Source organism: Oncorhynchus nerka, linkage group LG5 (genome assembly GCF_034236695.1).
Source record: "Oncorhynchus nerka isolate Pitt River linkage group LG5, Oner_Uvic_2.0, whole genome shotgun sequence".
Taxonomy (NCBI): domain Eukaryota; kingdom Metazoa; phylum Chordata; class Actinopteri; order Salmoniformes; family Salmonidae; genus Oncorhynchus; species Oncorhynchus nerka.
The window spans coordinates 65,418,223-65,445,884 of NC_088400.1; the positions used below are offsets into that span (position 1 = coordinate 65,418,223).

Consider the following 27,662-nt stretch of genomic DNA (forward strand, 5'->3'; position numbering starts at 1 on the left):
ACAAGGCTAAATAGTACATTGAAAGTGGTGGGGAAACATCCGACTGGGAGGTGTAATCAATGTCAGAAGGACATGGAGACAGTGGAAGATGTTCCATTTCAGTGCCAGAAAGATGTGCGAGAAAGGGGGCGATTGTTATTAGATTTGAGGAGTAATGCGGTTGATAAAACAGGATTAAGGTAACTTTTGGGGAAATCTTCAGGGGATGTAGTATTTAATTATGTATTTCGTTTCCTTAGGGAGACGAGATTATTGTGTAGGATTTAGACCTTCACTGTCTCTGGTCCACACTCCAGTCCAGTTGGTGGCGGTAATGCACTTTAAAGTTGGATCACAGAACAAGAAAACATTACTTTATTTTCAACCAAGCGGTCACGACGCATGCAGAGGGAAGAACTAAACCACATTTCACTTTCACAGCCTTGGGAAATTAAGATCAGAAGTAGGCTAGCTAACTAGCGCATATGCCTAAACTAAACCTCATCAGATTGTGTTTCTGGCTTTGTCTGGCGCGAACGGTGGTCTCCCGAGGTAAGTTGAGCCGACTGCCACACTGAAAAAAAAACATGGCACTCTGAAATCAAACTTGTATAGCGCAATTATGGATGTACAACAGCATTAACACACTCTTCATATTGATTTTCAACATGGAAAGTTAGAAAGATTTTTAACGTAGTCGGTGGGTTTCGATGAGAAATAAGGTCGGAACGCACCCTTATTTCGTTTAACTACGCACACACAGGCTTCAGGGAGCGATAGAATACTTAAGACACACCCTCTCAGTAGAGCATTTAACCGTCTTAAAATACAGTTCAATTTCTTTTTGTAGGGTACGAAATTGTGGTTTTCTGTTTGTAAGTTTACATTTGTGTATATTAAATTTGGCCAAAAGAATAATGAAATTAATTACATAAACATGTTTCTGCTTATTTCTATTGTATGTAAAGAATCCAAACAGTACATCTCTCCACAATACTGTAAAATCTTCATAAATGTGTTCAATTATAAACCTACTGATGTCTTGCCACAGTTTTCTTACATGCATACAATGCCAAAAAAGATGCAACACTGTTTCTGGGTGGTCATTATCAAAGGAGCAATTTGAGTTGATGTTTTCCTTAAACTTCTTCATATAGTGGTTGGCAGGATAATATTTATGAATAATGAATAATTTTAAAGGAAACTTCCTTAATTTTGTTAACAAGTAGGTAAGTGTGTGGCAACATCCAAACTTCTTTACAACAGATATTATCAATAAATCCGATCCAATAAGGCATGACATAAGGTATAGATACAACATCCTGCTGAAACAAGGATCGCATCGCTCTGTTGTTGAATGGACCAAAAGAGAAACAAATCTTTCCTACTGATGAGTCAACAGGGTCAATAGAAGGTAGGCTCTGAGGGTCAGGTCTTGACATGTTCCTGAATAACATAGCAACACCTGAGGGAATGGCATCTAAAACAATTGCAAAATCTTTAGGTGTTACAGGGACCTTGTAAAGTGATAAGAATTCTTTATAACTGAGTAAAAGACCCTCTGTATTTACCAGGATATTATTTTGGAACCAATATTCTAAAAACAGAGAGGTATTTTTATACAATATATCCCGATTATTCCATATATAATATCTGTGTGGAGAACAATTGTGTTTATAAATTAAGGACCATGACAAGAAAACCTGCAGATGAAAAGCAGAAAGTTTCACTGGAACTTTGTCAATATTATAATTGCAAAACAACATGAAGTCGAGGCCACCAAAAGTAGAGAAGACATGATGAGGAATAAAATTCCAGATAGAAGTGGGTCTTCTTAGGAATTGTTTTATCCAATTGATCTTAAAAATATTATTTAAAGTAGTAAAGTCCAGAAAATTTCGTCCACCATTCTCATAAGTGTTCATTACAACAGTTTTCCTAATGTAATGGGTACGGTTTCTCCAAAGAAAATTGAAAAGCATCTGGTCTATCTCCTTGCTTATTTTACTGTCAAGATATAAAGATAGAGCACCATATGTTAGTCTAGAGATGCCTTCAGCCTTGGTTATTAGGACTCTACCTTTTAAAGATAAGTCCCTCTGTAGCCATTGATTTAGCTTCTTCTGGGGGTTTTTAATAAGAGGGTTAACATTTAGTAAGCCTCTAGACTTCTGATCCTTTGTAATGGTTCTGCCTAAATATGTAAGTTCTTCTTTTACTGGAATACCATAATATGAATGTGTCACACAATCTTTGACAGCTATGAGTTCACATTTATTAATGTTAAGATATAGACCAGACGCTTTGGAAAATGATTGTATCACATTGCTAGAGGCAGGTTGATTTGTTGCTAAATGACGTTGTGATGTCATTACGTGGTAACGTAAAACTGCGTCATTACGTAGAATACACAAACGTTGCTCAAATTGACTGGCCATCTCGGCAAAAAATATGATTTGACATTTGTTCAGGTACAGACTCCCACTCTTTTCTTTACTTCTGGCTGTACATTTTTGATTGAGGCATGTTGATTGATGTTGTAAGTTCTGTTCAAGATCAAACATTCATGACCAACTACACTGCTCAAAAAAAAACATCCTAGATCTGAATGAATGAAATATTCTTATTAAATACTTTTTTCTTTACATAGTTGAATGTGCTGACAACAAAATCACACAAATTATCAATGGAAATCAAATGTATCAACCCATTGAGGTCTGGATTTGGAGTCACACTCAAAATTAAAGTGGAAAACCACACTACAGGCTGATCCAAATTTGATGTAATGCCCTTAAAACAAGTCTAAATGAGGCTCAGTAGTGTGTGTGTCCTCCACGTGCCTGTATGACCTCCCTACAACACCTGGGCATGCTCCTGATGAGGTGGCGGATGGTCTCCTGAGGGATCTCCTCCCAGACCTGGACTAAAGCATCTGCCAACTCCTGGACAGTCTGTGGTGCAATGTGGTGTTGGTGGATGGACATGATGTCCCAGATGTGCTCAATTGGATTCAGGTCTGGGGAACGGGCGGGCCAGTCCATAGCATCAATGCCTTCCTCTTGCAGGAACTGCTGACACACTCCAGCCACATGAGGTCTAGCAATGTCTTGCATTAGGAGGAACCCAGGGCCAACCGCACCAGCATATGGTCTCACAAGGGGTCTGAGGATCTCATCTCGGTACCTAATGGCAGTCAGGCTACCTCTGGCGAGCACATGGAGGGCTGTGTGGCCCCCCAAAGAAATGCCACCCCACACCATGACTGACCCACCGCCAAACTGGTCATGCTGGAGGATGTTGCAGGCAGCAGAACGTTCTCCACGGCGTCTCCAGACTCTGTCACGTCTGTCACGTGCTCAGTGTGAACCTGCTTTCATCTGTGAAGAGCACAGGGCGCCAGTGGCAAATTTGCCACTCTTGGTGTTCTCTGGCAAGGTGTTGGGCTGTAAGCACAACCCCCACCTGTGGACGTCGGTCCCTCATACCACCCTCATGGAGTCTGTTTCTGACCGTTTGAGCAGACACATGCACATTTGTGGCCTGCTGGAGGTCATTTTGCAGGGCTCTGGCAGTGCTCCTCCTGCTCCTCCTTGCACAAAGGCAGAGGTAGCGGTCCTGCTGCTGGGTTGTTGCCCTCCTACGGTCTCCTCCACGTCTCCTGATGTACTGGCCTGTCTCCTGGTAGCGCCTCCATGCTCTGGACACTACGCTGACAGACACAGCAAACCTTCTTGCCACAGCTCGCATTGATGTACCATCCTGGATGAGCTGCACTACCTGAGCCACTTGTGTGGGTTGTAGACTCCGTCTCATGCTACCACTAGAGTGAAAGCCCCGCCAGCATTCAAAAGTGACCAAAACATTAGCCAGGAAGCATAGGAACTGAGAAGTGGTCTCTGGTCACCACCTGCAGAACCACTCCTTTATTGGGGGTGTCTTGCTAATTGCCTATAATTTCCACCTGTTGTCTATTCCATTTGCACAACAGCATGTGAAATGTTTGTCAATCAGTGTTGCTTCCTAAGTGGACAGTTTGATTTCACAGAAGTGTGATTGACTTGGAGTTACATTGTGTTGTTTAAGTGTTCCCTTTATTTTTTTGAGCAGTGTATATTCATTGGGTTTGGCTCGTCGAAGCCGTATTACTGCTGCTGCAGTCAGCCAACAATGATTTGCAATTTGCTGCTGGCCTGCTGCTGCCTGTGCACGAGCTGAGCGCCTGCTGCTGCCGTCACTCACAACGCACTTTTGCAGCCAGGCACGTATGTTGTGACTGAGCGTGTGACAGAGAAAATCGTTTTTGTGTCATTTAGAGGGACAATGCGTGCATTTTAGCGTTTGAGTCACCTTTCAAAAGTTGCTAAATGTTCAAAATACATTTTTAAAAATAGTTAATTTGTTGCTAGGTGCTGTTTGAAAAAAAAGTTGCTAAATTGGGATCACTGCACCCACTCCCCACAAATTAAGTGGACACTTCTGATGACGTATCATGACGTCTGACGAATCTACACTTGCAGGGCAAGAAATTTGTCACTTCTTCGTCCCGCGATTATGTTTTCAGCCACCGGTAGCTTGTGGGTACTTCAAATGCGGTACAGTCAATTATGATTGCATGTCTACTTATATTAACTATATAATTAATACTGTATAATAGCTAGAAAATGAATTAGCTAACTAGTGTTAGCCTGCCTAGCTGGAATTTCTGAAGAAGGAAATTTTTTTATTTATACAATTTCCAAAAGCTAACCAAACAAAAACATCATTACTTTTACGATATGTGTTTGTGCCATCAGGTGCATTAGTAGCACAATTTCTAACTTTACATTAGTTTGTGTGTATATATATATATACAGTGCCTGGTGTGTTCCTTGTTCTTCATGATGCTCTCTGCGCTTTTAACGGACCTCTGAGACTATCACAGTGCAGGTGCATTTATACGGAGACTTGATTACACACAGGTGGATTGTATTTATCATCATTAGTCATTTAGGTCAACATTGGATCATTCAGAGATCCTCACTGAACTTCTGGAGAGAGTTTGCTGCACTGAAAGTAAAGGGGCTGAATAATTTTGCACACCCAATTTTTCAGTTTTTGATTTGTTAAAAAAGTTTGAAATATCCAATAAATGTCGTTCCACTTCATGATTGTGTCCCACTTGTTGTTGATTCTTCACAAAAAATACAGTTTTATATCTTTATGTTTGAAGCCTGTAATGTGGCAAAAGGTCGCAAAGTTCAAGGGGGGCGAATACTTTCGCAAGGCACTGTATATATACATCTCAATGACATTTACATTTAAGTCATTTAGCAGACGCTCTTATCCAGAGCGACTTACAAATTGGTGCATTCACCTTATGACATCCAGTGGAACAGCCACTTTACAATAGTGCATCTAAATCTTTTAAGGGGGTGAGAAGGATTACTTTATCCTATCCTAGGTATTCCTTAAAGAGGTGGGGTTTCAGGTGAGCAAATGACGTTGCTCTTGATGTGGGTGATTCCCTGATCCACTACGCAGACGACACCATTTTGTATACTTCTGGCCCTTCCTTGGACACTGTGCTAACTAGCCTCCAAACGATCTTCAATACCATACAACACTCCTTCCGTGGCCTCCAACTGCTCTTAAACGCTAGTAAAACCAAATGCATGCTTTCCAACCGATCACTGCCTTCACCCGCCCGCCTGATTAGCATCACCAACCTGGACGGTTCTGACCTAGAATATGTGGACAACTATAAATAACTAGGTGTCTGGCTAGACTGTGAACTCTCCTTCCAGACTCGTATTAAACAACTCCAATCCAAAATCCTCACGCACTGATTTGTATCTGCAACAAGTACATTGGGTGGAAACACACCGCTGGTTGGAAAATGTGCACATTTTCTTTGTGGATTTTTGAATATTTGCATTAAAATCTGTCGCCTATTGGATGGTAACCTAGCCTCTAACCAGGTTTCCATCCAACCTTTTTAATGCGAGTAAAGTGTGATTACAGGCCTGATGGAAACAGAAAAATATTCGGGAAACTTTCCAAATGTCGACAAAACAAAATACGCTAGACAATCTGAAAATCTGTCGCAGATTGGATGGAAACCTAGCTAGTGATGTGATAGTGGACAGGGTGTAGACAAAGACTTTAATCTGTAGTGTAGTCTAGATACATTTCTGCTCCAGTGGTGGTGGTGGTGGTGGTGGTGGTATACTAGTCACGGTGTTCAGACTACATAGACCAGATACACATCAGCAAGCAGAATTCTAGATATAAACAGTAAAGGTTGATAATAATGTCAGTTCAATGCCAATAGGGTTAGGACTACATATTTATACCCTCACCATAATGTGTTACCCTGGATACATTGATACTCTGATACATGTATGAAATGTCTGCTTTTCCAGATCTTAAAGTGGGAGGTGAGCTCGTGTTGACGCCGGACAAGTCCACAGTGACTGACCCCATCACAAGCATCCTATGGAAGCATGGGAAGAACAAGGTGGCAGAGTGGGACCAGGATTTTGGTGGTCTGGACATCTATGGTGCCTTCAAAGAGCGTACAACCCTGGACCAGACTACTGGAGAGCTGAGAATCAGTGGATTGAAGAAAACAGATAGTGGAGTTTATTCTGTGGAGTTTAACAGCAAACTGCTTGACCAGACATATACATTGTTTGTTATCAGTAAGTGTTTCTATGTGTGTGGTTGTGTAGAAACAGCAGGTTATGTATTGCAGTGCCTCACAAGCATTTTCCCAAATGATTCCTGTTTCTTTCCTCTATTTACAGAGGCAGTCCCCAAACCCACCATCACTTCTTCCTGTAACCCAGACAAAACCTCCTGCACTCTGACCTGTGAGGGCGACACCACTGATGCTGAACCAGTCACCTACAGCTGGAAACAGGGAGAGGGGTCGTGGGAGGACTTAGACAAACAGATGAATGTCAATAAGAGTGACACTGGCAAATCAACCAACCGTTACAAGTACATCTGCAAAATGAAAAACCCTGTTAGTGAAGAAGTCAGTGATCCAATTGGACAAGGGTTTGGTCAAAGTGAGTGGACACTCAAGCGTGTTACAGTCTTATATATTGATATGTTAGTAACACTGCTAGTGTTGTAGTGCAGCATTCAAAATGTTCTATGTTGAAAACACACTTTGGGGTTTATTCTGTGGAGTTCAACAGCAAAGTGCTTGAGGACATACAGTTGAAGTCAGAAGTTTACATACACTTAGGTTGGAGTCGTTAACTCGTTTTTCAACCACTCCACAAATGTATTGTTCACAAACTATACTTTTGGCAAGTCGGTTAGGGCATCTACTTTGTGCCTGACACAAGTAATTTTTCCAACAATTGTTTACAAAACAGATTATTTAACTTATTATTCACTGTATCACAATTCCAGTGGGTCAGAAGTTTACATACACTAAGTTGACTGTGCTTTTAAACACCTTGGAAAATTCCAGAAAATTATTTAATGGCTTTAGAAGCTTCTGATGCGCTAATTGACATCATTTGAGTTAATTGGAGGTGTACCTGTGGATGTATTTCAAGGCCTACCTTCAACCTCAGTGCCTCTTCGCTTGACAATATGGGAAAATCAAAAGAAATCAGCCAAGACCTCAGGAAAAAAAACTGTAGACCTCCACACGTCTGGTTCATCCTTGGGAGCAATTTCCAAATGTCTGATGGTACACGTTCATCTGTACAAACAATAGTACGCAGTTATAAAAACCATGGGACCACGCAGCCGTCATAACGCTCAGGAAGGAGACGTGTTCTGTCACCTCGAGATGAACGCACTTTGGTGTGAAAAGTGCAAAACAATCCCAGGACAACAGCAAAGGACTGTGTGAAGATGCTGGAGGAAACGGGTACAAAAGTATATGTATCCACAGTAAAATTAGTCCTGTATTGACATGACCTGAAAGGCCGCTCGGCAAGGAAGAAGCCACTGCTCCAAAACCGCCATAAAAAGCCAGACTACGGTTTGCAACTGCACATGGGGACTAAGATCGTATTTTTTGGAGAACTGTCCTCTGGTCTGATGAAACCAAAATGGAACTGTTTGGCCATAATGACCATCGTTATGTTTGGAGGAAAAAGGGGGACGCTTGCAAGCCGAAGAACACCCTCCCAGCCGTGAAGCACAGGGGTGGCAGCATCATGTTGTGGGTGCACTGTGCACTGGTGCACTTCACAAAATAGATGGCATCATGAGGAGGAAAATTATGTGGATATGTTGAAGCAACATCTCAAGACATCAGTCAGGAAGTTAAAGCTTGGTCGCAAATTTGTCTTCCAGATGGACAATGACCCCAAGCATACTTCCAAAGTTGTGGAAAAATGGCTTAAGGACAACAAAGTCAAGGTATCGGAGTGGCCATCACAAAGCACTGACCTCAATCCTGTAGAACATTTGTTGACACAACTGAAAAAACTGAAAAGGCGAGCAAGGAGGTCTACAAACCTGACTCGGTCCACCAGCTCTGTCAGGAGGAATAGGCCAATATTCACCCAACTTATTGTGGGAAGCTTGTGGAAGGCTAACCGAAACGTTTGACCCAAGTTAAACAATTTAAAGGGAATGCTACCAAATACTAATTGAGTGTTTGTAAACTTCTGACCCACTGGGAATGTGATGAAAGAAATAAAAGCTGAAATACATAATTCTCTCTACTATTATTCTGACTTTCACATTCTTAAAATAAAGTGGTGATCCTAAAACAGGGAATTATTACTAGGATTAAATGTCAGGAATTGGGAAAATCTGAGTAAATGTACAGTCATTGCCAAAAGTTTTGAGAATGGCACAAATATTCACTTCCACAAAGTTTGCTGCTTCAGTGTCTAGATATTTTTGTCAGATGTTACTATAGAATACTGAAGTATAATTACAAGCATTTCATAAGTGTCAAAGGCTTTTATTGACAATTACATGAAGTTGATGCAAAGAGTCAATATTTGCGATGTTGACCCTTCTTTTTCAAGACCTCTGCAATCCACCCTGGCATGCTGTCAATTAACTTCTGGGCCACATCCTGACTGATGGCAGCCCATTCTTGCAAAATCAATGCTTGGAGTTTGTCAGAATATGTGGGTTTTTGTTTGTACACCTGCCTCTTGAGGATTGACCACTACTTCTCAATGGGATGAAGGTCTGGGGAGTTTCCTGGCCATACACCCAAAATATGTTTTTTTCCCCGAGGCTCTTAGTTATCACTTTTGCCTTATGGCATTGTGCTCCATCATGCTGGAAAAAGAAAGGCATGGTTCGTCACCATACTGTTCCTGGAGGGTTGGGAGAAGTTGCTCTCGGAGAATGTGTTGGTACCATTCTTTATTCATGGCTGTGTTCTTAGGCAGAATTATGACTGAGCCCACTCCCTTGGCTAAGAAGCAACCCCACACATGAATGGTCTCACGATGCTTTACTGTTGGCATGACACAGGACTGATGGTAGCGCTCACCTTGTCTTCTCCGGATAAGCTTTTTTCTGGATGCCCCAAACAATCGGAAAGGGGATTCATCAGAGAAAATGACTTTACCCCAGTCCTCAGCAGTCCAATCCCTGTACCTTTTGCAGAATATCAGTCTGACCCTGATGTTTTTTTCTGGAGAGAAGTGGCTTCTTTGCTGCCCTTCTTGACATCAGGCCATCCTCCAAAAGTCTTCGCCTCACTGTGTGTGCAGATGCACTCACACCTGCCTGCTGCCATATCTGAGCAAGCTCTGTACTGTTGGTGCCCCCAATCCCGCAGCTGAATCAGCTTTAGGAGACAGTCCTGGTGCTTGCTGGACTTTCTTGGGCACCCTGAAGCCTTCTGCAGAAATGCAGTGGAAATGTTTTTTGGGGATTCAGTTCATTTGCATGGCAAAAACTTTGCAATTAATTGAAATTCATCTGATCACTCTTCATATCATTCTGGAGTATATGCAAATTGCCATCATACAAACTGAGGCAGCAGACTTTGTGAAAATTAATATTTATCATTCTCAAAACTTTTGGCCTCGACTGTATTTGGCCAAGGTGTATGTAAAATTCCGACTTCAAATGTATACATTGTTATCAGTAAGTGTTTCTGTGTGTGTGCCTATTTTAAATAGAAGATTATGCAGTGCCTCACAAGCATTTTTCCCTGCTTTGTCTTTCTTTCTCCTGGATTTAGAGGCAGTCCCTAAACCCACAATCACTTATACCTGCAGCACAGACAAAATCTGCACTCTGACCTGTGAAGGCGACACCACTGATGCTGAACCCGTCACCTACAGCTGGAAAGTGGGGGAGGGGGCGTGGGAGGTCATAGGAAAATGGCTGATTGTCTCTAAGAGCGACACTGGCAAATCAACCAACAGTTACAAGTACATCTGCAAGCTGAAGAACTCTGCTGGAGAAGGGGAAGTCAGTGATCCAGTTGGATCGGTGTTTGGTCCAGGTGAGTGGACACTTATAATTGTGTTAATCTTATGTGTTGATATGTTAGTAACACTGCTAGTATTGTAGACTATAATGAATGCTGCACTATGTTGAAAACCTGAAACTCCTGTTAAAGTATCAAAACAACATATGTTTTCATTTCAGAGCCTTCTGAAGTCGGTGGTGGTGGGATTGTTGCTGTTGTCGTCATTATAGCCATTGTAGCGCTTGTTGCCGTCATAACAGGTAAGAACAGCACATCTATAGTAACAGATCACTGCACATGTACATAGTTGTGAATCAGAGATTGACATAACAGCACCAACAACAGTGAGCTGTACCCTCTGAAGGGGACACATGTTGTACCTGTATTTACACTTGTGTTCAGATGTGCAGGTACTGTGTGCCGGTTGTTTATTGGTGCTCTCAGAAAATATGGCTTCTAATTGCAGCTTAAGCGTGTAATTGTTGGTGAAGTCATAATAAGTAGCTGCTAGAATATTAAGGCAGACTTGTACTTTAAGAAGTTATAAAATATTTGTATTTTTACTCCCCAGTTTGGTTGGTGTGGAAGAAGATAAAGGTAGGTTCAACTCTTCATACTCACTGCTTCTCCAAAATGTTACACAATGTGAATTACATTTGAATGACAGTCTTAATAATGTCTTACGTTTGAGTCTCTCTTATTCATTTCAGAATATCCCCAAGACACCTGGATTGACTTTTTGAGAAAGTATTGTGGTGGAATGTGTGGTAAGTGTTACTTACCTTAACTAGACTCTGATCTATATTCAACCTGCTGACCGGGTCCCCAAAGTAAAACAAACAGGACCCAGCACAGGACAGTAATGTTGTTTTTGTCCCATCACAGATATCCAGAAACCTGTTTTAATAAAAATTAGGGACCTTTACACACTGATGTTTGTGTGTGTGTGTGTGTGTGTATTGGTGGAAAAAATACTCAATTGTCATACTTGAGTAAAAGTAAAGATACCATAATAGAAAATGACTCAAATAAAAGTGAGTCACTCAGTAAAATAGTACTTGACTAAAAGTATCTTGTTTTAAATGCATTTAAGTACAGTGGTGGAAAAAATACTAAATTGTCATAGTACAAAGTACAAAGTAAAAGAGAATTTAAACATAATTCCTTTATATAAAGCAAATCAGGCGGCACAGTTTTCTTGTTTATTTTTTACGGACAGACAGGCACACTCCAATACTCAGGCATCATTTACAAATGCAGTATTTGTGTTTAGTGAGTCTGCCAGATCAGAGGCAGTAGGAATGACAATGCATTATATTGATCGGTGTGTGGTTTGGACCATATTGTTGTCATGCCTGAGCATTCGAAAGGTAACAAGTAATTTGGGGTTTCATGGAAAATGTATAGAGTAAAAAGACCATTATTTTCTTTAGGATGTAGGGAAGTAAAATAAATATTTATATTAAAGTGAAGTACAGGTACTTGAAGAAATAAATAGAAGGGTGAGAGTGTGAGTGCACAGCAGTAATCTAGTCATAACCTTATGCAACTGAAAGGGGAAATGCATCCAAAATTCAAGGAACTTCTACTCATTTTGCTGCAAACCAATGTTGAGGACCGTAAGGGAGAAGATAAGGAGCATTAACTGTTATTATAAGCAATTTGTACGTTACTTTTCACATTGCATTTCTCAAAATAATAATAATAGGCCTTTAATTTGTTACATTCCCTGCTAAAATGGACTAAAGTTGACCGCTCGACTATTTTATGTAAAAAACATCTTTGCGAATGGTGGTCCTCAAGCTTTTGACGGTGATTTGTTTTGTCCAATCATCAGCATGCATGTAGAATATTTCATGCAATCCTTTCATTGTCAGAATTGACATCTTTCATTTGTGCGATCTGCGTGGCTCTCCCACACAGCTCCCAGGTAGTAGCCTAAAGGATATGGCCATATCAAGAATATGGTGCCGACAGAGACGGTCGCTTCGCGTTCTTAGGAAACTATGCAGTGTTTTGTCCCCCCCCCCTATCCACATTGATGGGACAGTAGTGGATAAAGTGGAAAGTTTTAAGTTCCACGGCATACACATCACAGAAGAAATGAAATGGTCCACCCACACAGACAGCGTGGTGAAGAAGGCACAACAGCACCTCTTCAACCTCAGGAGGCTGAAGAAATTTGTCTTGTCACCAAAAACACTCACAAACTTTTACAGATGCACAATCGAGAGCATCCTGTCGGGCTGTATCACCGCCTGGTACGGCAACTGCTCCACCCACAACCGCAAGGCTCTCCAGAGTGTAGTGATGTCTGCACAACGCATCACCAGGGGCAAACTACCTGCCCTCCACAACACCTACACCACCCGATGCCAAAAAGATCATCAAGGACAACAACCACCCGAGCCACTGCCTGTTCACCCCGCTATCATCCAGAAGGTGAGGTCAGTACAGGTGCATCAAAGCTGGGACTGAGAGACTGAAAAACAGCTTCTATCTCAAGGCCATCAGACTGTTAAACAGCCACCACTAACATTGAGTGGCTGCTGCCAAGATATTGACTCATCTCTAGCCACTTTAATAATAAAAAAATGGATGTAATAAATGTATCACTAGTCACTTTAAACAATGCCACTTTATATAATGTTTGCATACCCTACATTACTCATTTCATATGCATATACTGTACTCTATACCATCTACTGCATCTTGCCTATGCCGTTCAGCCATCGCTCATCCATATATTTATATTTACATATTCTTATTCATTCCTTTACACTTGTGTGTATAAGGTAGTTGTTGTGAAATTGTTAGATTACTTGTTAGATATTACTGCACGGTCGGAACTAGAATCACAGGCATTTCCCTACACTCGCATTAACATCTGCTAGCCATGTGTATGTGACCAATTATTTTATAGAAAATAAGGCATAGACTATTATGTGACTTAAATGGGACTAAGGGAGTGGAGAGGTTTGTATGACATTTTTAATAAACAAAAGAAAGTTACAATTACTAAAATAGGACTAAAATGACTGACTAAAACTAGACTAGAATCATCCAGTCGACTGATAACTAAAACTAAGGATGAAATTACTTAAATGGGACTAAGATTAAAGGTAATTTAGTCATAAAGACTATCTAAAATGGGTAACAAAATTAACACTGCCTCTAACTCGGGTACAGTAGTAACACTAACACACCTTCTGAGGCCATTTTGACAATGCAGACATGTGGAGATGTTGCCAGAAATGTGTTTCTCATATTATTTGTGGTGGCATTTATTTGAATAATATGTTTTTGTGACATGCAGATACAGTTTAAGAAGGTGTGATTATTCATGTGAGTTTAAATGTAGTTTTGTGTGGGCTAGCATATATAAAATGTGAATGGTGCAGTTGTAATCTGCAAGGAAAATCTGATGGTAAGACAGTGGCATTCACCTGGAATTCTACCACTGAGTATCCTTTTCAATGTCATCCAGAAGTGAACACAACAAACACTAATATGTAGTATTTCTGTGACTGAGAATGCTAAGCTCAACTTTTCTCTCTTCTCTTCTTCTCAGCTAAAGGCAGTGACAGAGTCCAGCCAGAACAAGGCAAGTCATCCAGTTTAATTTAAGACTGTATAAACAGAAGTCATTTCTTTAAAGATGGACTATATGGAAATCGCTCCTCCATTTCCTGGTTGAAACTATTTAAATAGTTTACCTCCATTTCAGTTTATGTGAAAAGACAAGCAGTCATTATGTAGAGAATCATTGTACCATTTAAACCACTGTGAAATATATTTTCCATAACCAGAAATATTGTATATTCGGCTGTTTGAAGCTGGTGTACAAAACCGAAACGGGAAGTGTAGAAATAGCACACACAGAACAGATCCACCGCTTCTTATGGGAAGCCTATGCTTTCAATTGGAATGAAATATCTATAACTCTCATTTCTATGTGAATATGGTTGGGTCGCCCAAAAAGTTATGTATTGTAGAATTTGATACAGTAGGAGAGAGGCTGAAGTTTGTTTTCCTTCTGTGTGATTCTGCAGGGGTTCCGTTAACGCCCAACACCAAAACGGGGGAAGATGGTGCAGACAAAGCTGGAAAGGGGCCGGGGAATGAAGGTGTGTATGAGACTTACAGTACCCTCAAACCATATTTGTCCTGGATGATTTGATTCCTGTAACAGAAGTATAGAGGGTTAATCTACAACAGGAGTGTCAAACTCATTCCATAAAGTGCTTAGTAGTGTTATGTAATCAATTAAGGGAGAAGAGACTTTCAATTTCTACAAACAATCATACTTTAATATCAATGAGTTATTGCAATAATGGAGCTGGTCAACGACAACCTGTAGGTGATGCAGAGGTCTTATATAGTAGACGTAGAAATGGTGGTTCCACCCCTCCCTGGAATAGTTCTCGGAAGCAAAGATGATTAGAGTGTCTGCAGGTTTTTGTTTTTTCCTTTCAATTAAGACCTAGACAACCAGTTGAGGGGAGGTCTTTGATGAATTACGGTCACTAATTAGTAATCAAGTACGAGGGAGGAGTGAAAGTACAGACACTCGGCCCTCTGTGGAATGAGTTTGACACATGATCTAGTACAGGTATTCCCAAACTGGGGTTGGGGGTACTCGCAATGCCGTTGGGGTACGCCAAATAAAAATGTGATTCCCATTATATACAGTTGAAGTCGGATGTTTACATACACTTAGGTTGGAGTCATTAACTCATTTTTCAATCACTCCACATAGTTTTGGCAAGTCAGTTAGGACATCTACTTTGTGCATGACACATGTAATTTTTCCAACAATTGTTTATAGACAGATTATTTCACTCATAATTCACTGTACCACAATTCCAGTGGTTCAGAAGTTTACATACACTAAGTTGACTGTGCCTTTAAACAGCTTGGAAAATTCCAAAAAATGATGTCATGGCTTTAGAAGCTTCTGATAGGCTAACTGACATAATTTGAGTCAATTGGAGGTGTACCTGTGGATGTATTTCAAGGCCTACCTTCAAACTTCGTGTCTCTTTGCTTGACATCATGGGAAATCAAAAGTAATCGGCCAAGACCTCAGAAAAACAATTGTAGACCCCAAAAGTCTGGTTCATCCTTGGGAGCAATTTCCAAATGCCTGTAGGTACCACGTTCATCTGTACACACAATAGTACGCAGTTCTAAACACCATGGGACCACGCAGCCGCCATACCGCTCAGGAAGGAGACGTGTTCTGTCTCCTAGAGATGAAAACCAGTCCTATATCGATATGACCTGAAAGGCCGCTCAGCAAGGAAGAAGCCACTGCTCCAAAACCGCCATAAAAAAGCCAGACTACGGTTTTCAACTGCACATGGGGACAAAGATCGTACTTTTTGGGAGAAATGCCCTCTGATTTGATTAAACAAAAATGGAACTGTTTGGCCATAATGACCATCGTTATGTTTGGAGGGAAAAGGGGGAGGCTTGCAAGCCGAAGAACACCATCCCAACCGTGAAGCACAGGCTGTGGCAGCATCATGTTGTGGGGGTGCTTTGCTGCAGGAGGGACTGGTGCATTTTACAAAATAGATGGCATCATGAGGAGGACAATTTGGTGGATACAATAAAGCAACATCTCAAGACATCAGTCAGGAAGTTAAAGCTTGGTCGCAAATGGGTCTTCCAAATGGACAATGACTCCAAGCATACTTCCAAAGTTGTGGAAAATGGCTTAAAGACAACAAAGTCGAGGCATTGGAGTGGCCATCACAAACTCTGACCTCAATCCTATAGAACATTTGTGGGCAGAACTGAAAAAGCGTGTGCGAGCAAGGAGGCCTACAAACCTGACTCCGTTACACCAGCTCTGTCAGGAGGAATGGGCCCAAATTCACCCAACTTATTGTGGGAAGCTTGTGGAAGGCTACCTGAAACACTTGACCCAAGTTAAACAATTTAAAGGCAATGCTACCAAATATGAATTGAGTATATGTAAACTTCTGACCCACTGGGAATGTGATGAAATAAATCATAGCTGAAATCATTCTCTACTATTATTCTGACATTTCATATTCTTAAAATAAAGTGGTGATCCTAACTGACATAAAACAGGGAATTTTTACTAGGATTTAAATGTCAGGAATTGTGAAATTGAGTTTGGCTAAGGTGTATGTAAACTTCCAACTTCAACTGTATATATTCAGGCAAAAGAAGAACTGAAACTTAGAACACTATCCCACCAAAAGCACAGACCCAAATAATGGTGAATTACGCCTTCATTACTGTGAGACATTCAAACTCTATAAACATACACTCAGAACCAAAAAATCACAGTACAACAGCAAGCAGCTGACACTAATTGAGGAGTCCATAAACACAAACAACTTCTGGCAAAATTGGAGAGAGAAAATCAAAACATGAGGAATTAGCGATACAAAATGGTGAGATATGGACAACCCATTTTAAAACAAACACTCTACAAACACCGTTCAAATTGACACAAGCGCAGAACAATGCCAAATTCATGAGAAGTTGAATGGCTTAGAAAAAGCTATAAAGGACAATCAAAATCCATTGGACTCCCCAATTACTGACCAGGAGCTCTATAAGAAACTTCAGGCCCTCAAATTTACAAAAGCATGCGGACCTGATGGCACCCTAAATGAGATGCTCAAACTCATTAGTGCAAAATGTAAATTGGCTATATTAAAACTGTTTAATTTGATCCTGAGTGTAGGTTATTTCCCTGACATCTGGAATCAAGGACTCATAACTCCAATCTATAATAACGGAGACAAATTTGAGCCTAACAATTAGAGGCATTTGTGTGAACAGTAACCTGGGGAAGATTTTCTGTATTATTATAAATGCAAGAGTTCTAAACTTCCTTAAGCACAATGTCTTGAGTAAAAGCCAAATTGGATTTATACAAAAACATTGCACGACTGATCATATTTACACCCTGATAGATAAACATGTCCACCAAAATATACGCTTGCTTTATCGACTTCCAAAAACCATTTGATTCTATTTGGCATACAGGACTGTTCTACAGTTATTGAAAGTGGTGTAGGGGGTAAAACACATTACATAATTGAGAGAGCGATCCAGGAGCGACTGAATACCATACTATCCAATAAGTATGGTAGAGTAGCCAGACGGAAGCCACTCCTAAGTAAAATGCACATGACAGCCTGCTTGGAGTTTGCCAAAAGGCACCTAAAGGACTCTCAGGCCATGAGAAACAAGATTCTCTGGTCTGATGAAACCAAGATTGAACTCTTTGGTCTGACTGCCAAGTGTCACGTCTGGAGGAAAGCTGCCATCATCCGTACGGTGAAGCATGGTGGTGGCAGCATCATGCAGTGGGGATGTTTTTCCAGCGGCAGGGACTGGGAGACTTCTCAGGATCAAGGGAAAGATAAACGGAGCAAAGTACAGAGAGATCCTTGATGAAAACCTGCTCCAGAGCGCTCAGGACCTGACTTGGGCACACAGCCAAGACAATGCATGAGTGGCTTCAGGACAAGTCTCTAAATGTCCTTGAGTGGCCTGTGCTTGAACCCGATCAAAAATTTCTGGAGAGACCTGAAAATAGCTGTGCAGCGACGCTCCCTATCCAACCTGACGGAGCTTGACATGATCTGCAGAGAAGAATGGGAGAACCTCTCCAAATACAGGTGTGCCAAGCTTGTAGTGTCATACCCAAGAAGACTGGAGGCTGTAATCGCTGCCAAAGGTACTTCAACAAAGTACTGAGTCAAGGGTCTGAATACTTATACAAATGTGATTTTTTTTTTTTTTTCAGTTTTTCAACTTTTTTTGCATTGTCATTGAGGAGTTTTGTGTGTAGATTGATGAAGGGGGGAAACGATTTAAATATATTTTAGAATAAGGATGTAAGTAGCAAAATGTGGAAAAATCCAGTGGTCTGAATTCTTTCCGAATACACTGTACAGCTTTGCGTTATTTAATGGTAGGCCTATACATATGAACAATGTAGCCTATTGGTTTTGCTCTGAGGTTAGCCCTGACGCCATTTCGATATCCTTTATTCGCGCTGAGTGCCGATACTTCCCATGCTCCTGACTAGATCGTTTTTTGTGCTGTTTTAATGAGCGCCTCTTGGGCTACCAGTCATCATGTGGCTTCTCTACAACATCCCGTGCTTTCTTGTGGCAAAATTACATGAATCACAACATGAGGTAAGACATCTATGTTGTTGTTTACCTTGAGGATTGTTAGAGCAAGTTTGTGGACCAGAAAAGACCAACTAGGAAATCCCTGTACTGTTTAATTGTTTTAGGGTATGAGGGTGTGAAGGGAGAGCAGGGATGTGTGTGTATGCATTTGCGTGCTTACCTGCATGTGTGCGCTTGCGTGTGTGTATGATTAAGTCCAACTCTTCTGTTTGTGTGTTTTCTTGCCAGAAGCCAACCTGATGATGGAGTCGAAAGACCACCAGTAAAGAATCCAGTGTTGTAGGATGGTAAGTAGAGTCTGAGGAAGACACCAACCACTACATTTATTACCAAAGCATTAGGAAGTGCTCACATTGTTGTTATGTTTGGGATTATCAACATGTGGTATTTTAATTTGGATCCAATGAACAAAACAAAGAACAAGTCTGATTGTTGCTGGTATTCTTAAAGGAAAGGAAGAACACCTGTTGTTGCATTTATAACTTAAGAACAAGAGTTTTTCCAGACCATGTGACCTGACCAGGAAAAACTCCTGGGCTTAGTCATTAGTAATGTTTTGTCTCGTGAGCTCTTTCCTCTGTTGCTTCCTTCCAGCTGGTGGTCTTCCTGGTGGGGTGACTGAGGACCAGAAACATGGGGTTTGAAGGCTCTCAGTACATGACTCCATATCTGTTACATTGAGACAAACGACCAAAAAGAGAGAAACATGTTTTTGAACTGTTGGAGAAATTTTAAATGAAGGAAAACAACAAGCAAATATTGCACATAGGAACTTCCATGCAGTCAGATGAAGTATAGTGAGCTACAACGTATTGGCACAATGACATCCTTTTGATGTTTTGGCTCTGTACTCCAGCACTGTTCCCCGGGCGCCACAAACTTGGATGTCGATTAAGGCAGGCCCTGCACCTCTGATTCAGAGGGGTTGGGTTAAATGCGGAAGACGCATTTCAGTTGAAGGCATTCAGTGACTAGCTATCCCCCTTTCCCCTTTTGGATTTGAAATGATACAATGGCTATAAATGTTATAGTGCAGACTGTCAACTTTAACCCAATATGGATGAGAATACCCTCAAATTAAAGCTGACAGTCTGCACTAACTTTTTTAGGGTAGGGGGCAGCATTCGGAATTTTGGATGAAAAGCGTGCCCAAAGTAAACTACCTGCTACGCAGGCCCAGAAGCTAGGATATGCATATAATTGGTAGATTTGGATAGAAAACACTCTAAAGCTTCCCAAACTGTTAAAATATAGTCTGAGTATAACAGAACTGATATGGCAGGTGAAAACCTGAGGAAAATCCATTATTTTGAAATGGTTATTTTTCCATTGAAAGCCTATCCACCATTTAAAGGGATAGGACTCAGATTCCCTATGGCTTCCACTAGTTGTGAACAGGCTTTAGACATTGTTTCAGGCTTTTATTCTGAAAACTTAGGGAGAATGACCACTGTGTCAGTGGATAGTGAGATGGCTCCAGAGCTGGTTACTGCGCACGACCGAGAGTGCGCCTTGTTTTTCATTTATATTGACGACGCTATTGTCCGGGTTGAAATATTATCGATTATTTAGGCTAAAAACAACCTCAGGATTGATTATAAACATCGTTTGACATGTTTCTAAGAACTTTACGGATACTATTTGGAATTTTCGTCTGCCCGTTGTGACCGCATTTGAGCTATTGGATTACTGAACAAAACGCGCCAACAAAATGGAGGTTTTTGGATATAAAGAGGGACTTCATCGAACAAAACAAACATTTGTGTAACTGGGAGTCTTGTGAGTGCAACCATATGAAGATAAACAAAGGTAAGTGATTCATTTTATTGCTATTTCTGACTTTCCTGACTAATCTACTTGGCTGCTAACTGTTTGTAATGTTTTGTGTGCTGAGAGCTGTCCTCAGATAATTGCATGGTTTGCTTTTGCCGTAAAGTCTTTTTGAAATCTGGCACGGTGGCTGGATTAACAAGTTGAGCTTTATTTTGATGTATTGCACTTGTGATTTCATGAAAGTTCAATATTTATAGTAATTCGAATTTGGTGCTCTGCAATTTCACCGGAAGTTGTCGAGATGGGACGCTAGCGTCCCACTGTTGCATATAACCTCAGTCATTGTATCATTTCAAATCCAAAGTGCTGGAGTACAGAGCCAAAACAACCAAAAAAGTGTCACACTTCCAATACTTTTGGAGCTCACTGTATAATGTGATGAACAGTGTGCTTTATGAACTTACAAATATTGCCCTCATATTTCTGAAGTACTGTATCTCAGAACATTTTGATGATGGACAAAAACGAGATTCTTATACTTTGTGAGGTAAATAACTTTTTGGATGCTTACCCTTTCTCACTGTTATTGCCTCGTCTTTACAAATCGGCATCAATAATGTACAGGTTGTTTGAAGCCATAGTATCTATCACTTTATTGTATGATACCTTTTTTTAAATGTCTTAAATCATTTCATAATTCTTAAAGCCTTCACTTGATTTATGTCAAGGAATTTGTACAGCTTGTTATTGTTTTCTTTCTCAGAGTAGTTTATGCCAACCCCCAAACTAGGAAAATGTATAGTGTTGGTTGAGAGGAACCAGGCCTGAGAGGTAGAGCTTGTCATCTGCCTTGTAAAGAGGGAGAGAGCTCTGCAGTACTGAGATGTTGTATTGTATTACTAAGAGAGAGCTCTGCAGTACTGAGATGTTGTATTGTATTACTAAGAGAGAGCTCTGCAGTACTGAGATGTTGTATTACTAACAACAGTGCATGTGTATTTGTTTTAATACCTTTTAATATTTTAATTTGACAAACAGTGGTTGTCTTCATCCAATTCCTTCAAATTACCCTCTGGTATATCTGTTTTCACAATATACATTGTCACCTGGATTTTAATAACCTTTCTCAAATTACATCAATCTGTGACGGACCGAAGTAAGGGGAAACAGCAGTGTACACTAGTTGCCACCAGATAGGTAAGAACATTTGTTTGGCAAGACCACTAACCTGGTTTATCCCAGGTTTTAGTTTTGTTACTGGTATGTCTCAGGTAATTATGTCACAGAAGAAGTTATGAATTAAGACCAACCACATTGCTTTATTTTAGGACTGGACTGTTCTATAATGGAGTCCTGGCACATGCAAAAACATCTACCTGTACAATCATTGTATATATCTCTCTTTAAACTCCAGGTTTCACGCTGTAGTGATGTGTTGATAACTGAATGCATCTGAACACTAATTCTGTTTCAGCACCTTTGTCTTAAGAATGTATTTTTTTCAAAACTTGATTGGTGAGGAAGGTCTGTATAGGGCTGGGCTTGAGCCATCATCAACATGCATATCCCTATCTGAAACCTGAAGAACTGTGAATACTGAGTTAGGGAAAGGGACTAGTTAAAACTAGACTTTGATCAGTCTCGTTGCATGTACTGGAAGTACTTCTTGCCAAACGGATCACACCACAGGACTGACGATTCCTAAATCAACTGTCAACTCCTGAGACATGCTGCTGTGAAAAACAAATGCACTTGAAAGTGCAGTGTGTTAAATATATTTTATCTGCAACAATTGAATTCCAGCCTGCATGTACTGCCAATATTTTGAATTGTGATATTTATATTTTTTCAATGAAAGGAGTTGCGTTCTATATGGGATTTTATTATAATGACCTCTGACAGTGATTAAAAAAAATTAAAACCTGATTGGTGAAAGCAATATAATGTATACATGATCTGTATGTGTATGTGCTTACATGTTTGTTCCAGTTCTTGCAGTGTTGTCAGTCTGTGCCCCTATATTAAATAGCAGATTATGTAGTGCCTCACAAGCATTTTTCCTGCTTTGTCTCTGTCTTTCTCTCCTGGATTTACAGAGGCAGTCCTTAAACCCACAATCACTTCCTGTAACTCCAACAACACCTTCTGCATTCTGACCTGTGAAGGCGACACCACTGATGCTGAACCCGTCACAGCTTGAGAGGGGGCGTGGGAGGACTTTGACAAACAGCTGATTGTCTCTTAAGAGTGACACTGGCAAGTCAACCAGCAGTTACAAGTACACCTGCAAGCTGATAGTTGTTAGTGGGGAAGTCAGTGAGCCAGTTAGACAGGTGTTTGGCTCAGGTGAGTGGTAATGATAGGCCAGGGTGGTAGGTATCCTAGCTGTTAAGAGCACTGGGCCAGTATCCGAGAGGTCGTTTGTTCGAATCCCTGAGCCAACTAGGTAAAAAAAAAATCTCTGTGCCCTAGAGCTAGGCACTTAACCCTCATTTCTCTGGATAGGAGTGTCTGCTAAAGGACTCAAATGTAAATGGGCCTGATCATCAATACTGATGATGTTAATACAGATGACATTTAAAAAATACAAACATTTTCAAAAATCAGTCTTCATGTCAGAGCTGGTACTGCCATTTTAATTGCAGCTGGTGACCCTACCCTACTTAGTTTGACCACTTGTATTGACGTTCATAGACATTTAATCAGTAAGGACAATACATTTTGTCATCACTGCCCTGGGGGTGGGTAGGTCTCTCACACACAGACACGGGTTTATGATGGTCGTAAATTACCGAAACTCCTTTCCCCACTCTGCCAAAATGAAAGTTGAGAATCATTTTAACACTGAGAGACACTTGGACATCAAAAGGTTGAATAATTGAACAGTATTGTACTGTTTTTATGTAACCTTTTTATAACAATGCAAGTCAATTGAGAACAAATTCTTATTTACAATGACGGCCTACCGGGGAACAGTGGGCCTTGTTCAGGTGCAGAATGTGGTGGAATATTGACTCAGAAATATAACACTCTTACAGGAAATTGTGAATTCAAAATATACTCTGCTACATTGTATTAAAGCTGAGCCCTTCCATGGAAAGACTAAATTCTCTAATCACAGAGTTCTGACTTTAAAGACTTTCCCGTCTTTACATAGCACCACCTTGTATGTACATGAACAACTCCTATTGGCCTTATAGTTCTCATATAGAATCCCCTCCCTCTATATGAAATTCACTCCTCTTGACCTTTCTCCACCATTATCTTTCCATCTTCTTGCTTGTTAACGACCACATCTTTAATAATTTTTGTTACAGAATCTGGGATTCCATCTTGGATTCGAAAATATATGAGAAATGTTAAACTGATCTCTGTCTACTTCCTAGAGAACTATAGGTACATCCTCTGTACCAACAAAGACCAGTACAGCTACAGTCTCTGTACCAGAAGAAACCAGTTGAAAAGCACTTGTTGAAATTAGTTTGTTGGACAAATATTTAGATTCTGTACAGGGAAGGTTTGTTTCTCTTCCGTAAACTCATATTTTTCTCTCTCTTTTGGGTCATTCTGTATCATATTGTTATCATGTATGTAATGTGCTGTCAGGTTTAGGCTCTGCAACTATCTTTTTTTGCTTTGAATAATGTGAATTATAATAACATGTTGAACCATACAACAAGAGGGCAAAAATGTACAGTATCAGTCAAAAGTCTGGACACATCTACTCATTCCAGGGTTTCTTTATTTTTACTATTTTCTACATTGTAAAATAATAGTGAAGATATCAAAACTATGAAATAACACATATCTATTGGCCCTTTGAGTATATCAACATTTGCCAGTGGATTCAGCACCCTGCTGCTCACAGACTTGATCAGGCTAACCAAGCTGTCAAGTGGCTTAAGAGGATCTACTTGCTCTCCCTCAAAAGCATTGATGGCCAACTGTACCTCACCCAGCACTGACTTCAAAAAAGTCAGATACAATGTTTTGAGGATCACTGTACATGGATTATAAAACCTCAGCCATGTAGCAGTGTTCACTGGAAATGCAGCCTAAGCTCCTCCCACTGGTCCAAAATGTGTGAAACCGCAGGTTCAATGGAGAGCCAACGTGTGACACACACCTTGGTTATCTGTAAAGGTTTCTCCCCACAGTTGATGGTCTCATGTATGTCCTTGTAGGCCTCCCTGCGCTTTGGAGACACTGAAAACCAGCTATAAGTCTCTCATACCAAATACTCCACACTACGGGGGATGGTGTCATTGGAAGCATGACTTGCTGCAGAGAGTGGCATCCACAGTTAATAAGAACCAGATATTTGAGGCCATACTTCTCCTTCAGCACTTTATGAACCCCATTGTTAATCCCCGTCATAACAGAGGCATTGTCAGTCCCTACCCCAGGAGTTTCTCTTTTTTAAGACAACACTTCTCGAGGAAAGCCATAACAGCACGGGCTATAGATTTGGCATCTCCTCCCTTCAACTCAACAAGCCCCAGAAAGGTTGATACAATTGTCTGCTTGGTGTCACTAAAGTACCTTATCACAACCCCCAGGTACTTAGAAACACATCCGTGGACTCATCGAGGAGGAGGCTGAAACGCTGGTTACCCACATCTGCGACCAACCTTTTCAGAGAATATGGTGCTAGAACACCATTAATAATTTCTGTGCACTTTGTCCTGTGCATTTTGAAGTGGTTAGTAGTAGTGGAGTATGAGAAAGCAGCTCTACACGCTTCTCCAATGTGATCATGGAACAGTGTTCAGCGATAGCTAATGGCATGGTGGCCTCAGCCTTTTTTGCAGAGTCAATTTTTTCAACCATAAATGGCAGCTTGTTTTGGGTGGAACTGCCTTTTGAGTATGTTTTTTGAGTTGTCATGTTTGTTTTTTTACATCAATAAGTTTGGCGTATGTCACGCCCTGACCTTAATTATCTTTGTTTTCTTTGTTATTTTGGTTAGGTCAGGGTGTGACAAGGGTGGTTTGTTTAGTTTTTGTATTGTCTAGGGTTTTTTGAATGTCTAGGTTTTTTTGTGTGTGTTGTGGTTTATATGTCTATGGTTGCCAAGATTGGTTCTCAATCAGAGGCAGCTGTTTATCGTTGTCTCTGATTGGGGACCATATTTAGGTAGACATATTCCTTGAGTATTTTGTGGGTTGTTATTGTATGTTTAGTTGCCTATTCTGCACTAGCCATATTAGCTTCACGGTTCGTTTTGTATAGTTTGTTCAGTGTTTGTTCTTTCATTAAATAAGTATGTACGTTTACCACGCTGGCATTGGTCTCCTCCAAATAACGGCCGTGACAGAACAACCCACCATAAAAGGACCAAGCAGCGTGAAAAGGAGGAGCAGCGTTTGATGGAGCAGACCGCACGGACATGGGACGAAATACTGGACGCTAAAGGATCCTGGACGTGGGAGGAAATACTGGCAGGAGAGGATCGCCTACCATGGAGGTAGGTGGAGATCGCACGGGAGGAACAGTGATGATATGAGTGTACAAGGCTAGCACGGAAGCCTGAGAGGCAGCCCCAATAACTTTTTTTGGGGGGGGAACACTAGGAGATTGCATGGGTCAGGTCGGAGATCTGGGCCAGCTCCTCGTGCTTACTGTGGGGAGCGTGTTACTGGTCAGGCACCGTGTTATGCGGTGGAACGCACGGTGTCTCCAGTGCGCTATTCTAGCCCGGTGCGCTCTATTCCAGCTCCTTGCATTGGCTGGGCTAGAATGGGCATCCAGCCAGGAAGGAGGGTGCCGGCTCAGCGCTCCTGGTCTCCAGTAGACCTCCTTGGACCAGGATATCCTGCACCGGCTCTGCGGCGAATGTGGGGAGCAGGCACAGGATGTACTGGACTGTGTAGGCGCACTGGAGGTCTGGAGTGTAGAGCTGACACAACCCGTCCTGGCTGGATGTTTATTTTCGCCTACAGTGCGCCGCCGGTGAGTCTGCACAGCCCAGTGCGTCCTGTGCCAGCGCCCTGCAGGGCGAAAATAAACATCCAGCCAGGACGGGTTGTGTCAGCTCTACACTCCAGACCTCCAGTGCGCCTACACAGTCCAGTACGTCCTGTGCCTGCTCCCCGCACTCGCCATGAAGTGTGTGTCACCAGCCCAGTACCACCAGTGCCGACACCATGCATCAGGCCACCAGTGAGCCTCCAGGGTCCAGTACGCCTTGTTCCTGCTCCTCACACTCGCCCTGAGGTGCGTGTCCCCTGTCCGGTAGCACCAGTGCCGGCACCACGCACAGGCCTACAGTGCGCCTCGGCAGTCCAGTACGCCCTGTTCCTGCTCCTCGCACTTGCCCTGAGGTGCGTGTCCCCAGCCCGGTATCACCAGTGCTGGCTCCACGCACCAGGCCTACAGTGCGCCTCGGCAGTCCAGAGCGTCCGGCGGCAGTATCCAGTCCAGAGCATCCGGCGACAGTACCCAGTCCAGAGCGTCCGGCGACAGTACCCAGTCCAGAGCGTCCGCCGACAGTTCACAGTCCGGAACCTCCAACGACGGGCCACAGTCCGGAACCTCCAACGTCGGGCCACAGTCCGGAACCTCCAACGTCGGGCCACAGTCCGGAGCCTCCAGCAACAATCCCCAGCCCGGGGTCTCCAGCAACGATCCCCAGCCCGGGGTCTCCAGCAACGATCCCCAGCCCGGGGTCTCCAGCAACGATCTCCAGCCCGGGGTCTCCAGTGACGGTCCCCAGTCCAGAACCTCCGGCGATGATCCACGCAGCGAGTGTCCCCAGCCCGGGGCCTACGGCGAGGATCCGCAGTCCAGAGCCTCCGGCGATGATCCACTGGTCAGTGCTACAAGAGCGGAGGGATCAGTGTAATGAAGGGAGGCGGCGTCCAGAACCAGAGCCGCCACTGAGGTTAGATGCCCACCCAGACCCTCCCATATAGGTTTAGGTTTGCGGTCACGCCCTGACCTTAGTTATCTTCGTTTTCTTTATTATTTTGGTTAGGTCAGGGTGTGACAAGTGTGGTTTGTTTAGTTTTTGTATTGTCTAGGGGGTTTTGTATGTCTATGGTAAAATGCAAATGAATTACTTAAAAATCATACAATGTGATTTTCTGGATTTTTGTTTTAGATTCCGTCTCTCACAGTTGAAGTGTGCCTATGATAAAAATTACAGACCTCTACATGCTTTGTAAGAAGGAAAACCTGCAAAATCGGCAGTGTATCAAATACTTGTTCTCCCCACTAAGTTTCTACGCTTACCACGCTGCGCCTTGGTCTCCTCCATATAACGACCGTGACAGCGTAGAAATCAGCCTTACAATACAGGCAGTATGCCCGTGTAT

At 41.9% G+C, this 27,662-nt stretch overlaps 1 protein-coding gene across 1 annotated transcript; it reads left to right on the plus strand.

Annotated features, from left to right (window-relative positions):
* The first annotated feature begins 338 nt into the window (after positions 1-338).
* On the plus strand, positions 339-22,402 carry LOC115119454 (uncharacterized). The gene is made up of 11 exons (XM_065018946.1): positions 339-531; positions 6,381-6,659; positions 6,765-7,031; positions 10,148-10,414; positions 10,561-10,641; positions 10,953-10,977; positions 11,090-11,148; positions 13,953-13,985; positions 14,434-14,508; positions 18,802-18,860; positions 19,168-22,402. The coding sequence occupies exons 1-10, from the start codon at positions 465-467 to the stop codon at positions 18,837-18,839; spliced, it is 1,191 nt and encodes a 396-aa protein (XP_064875018.1). The 5' UTR covers positions 339-464; the 3' UTR covers positions 18,840-18,860; positions 19,168-22,402.
* Positions 22,403-27,662: the final 5,260 nt, after the last annotated feature.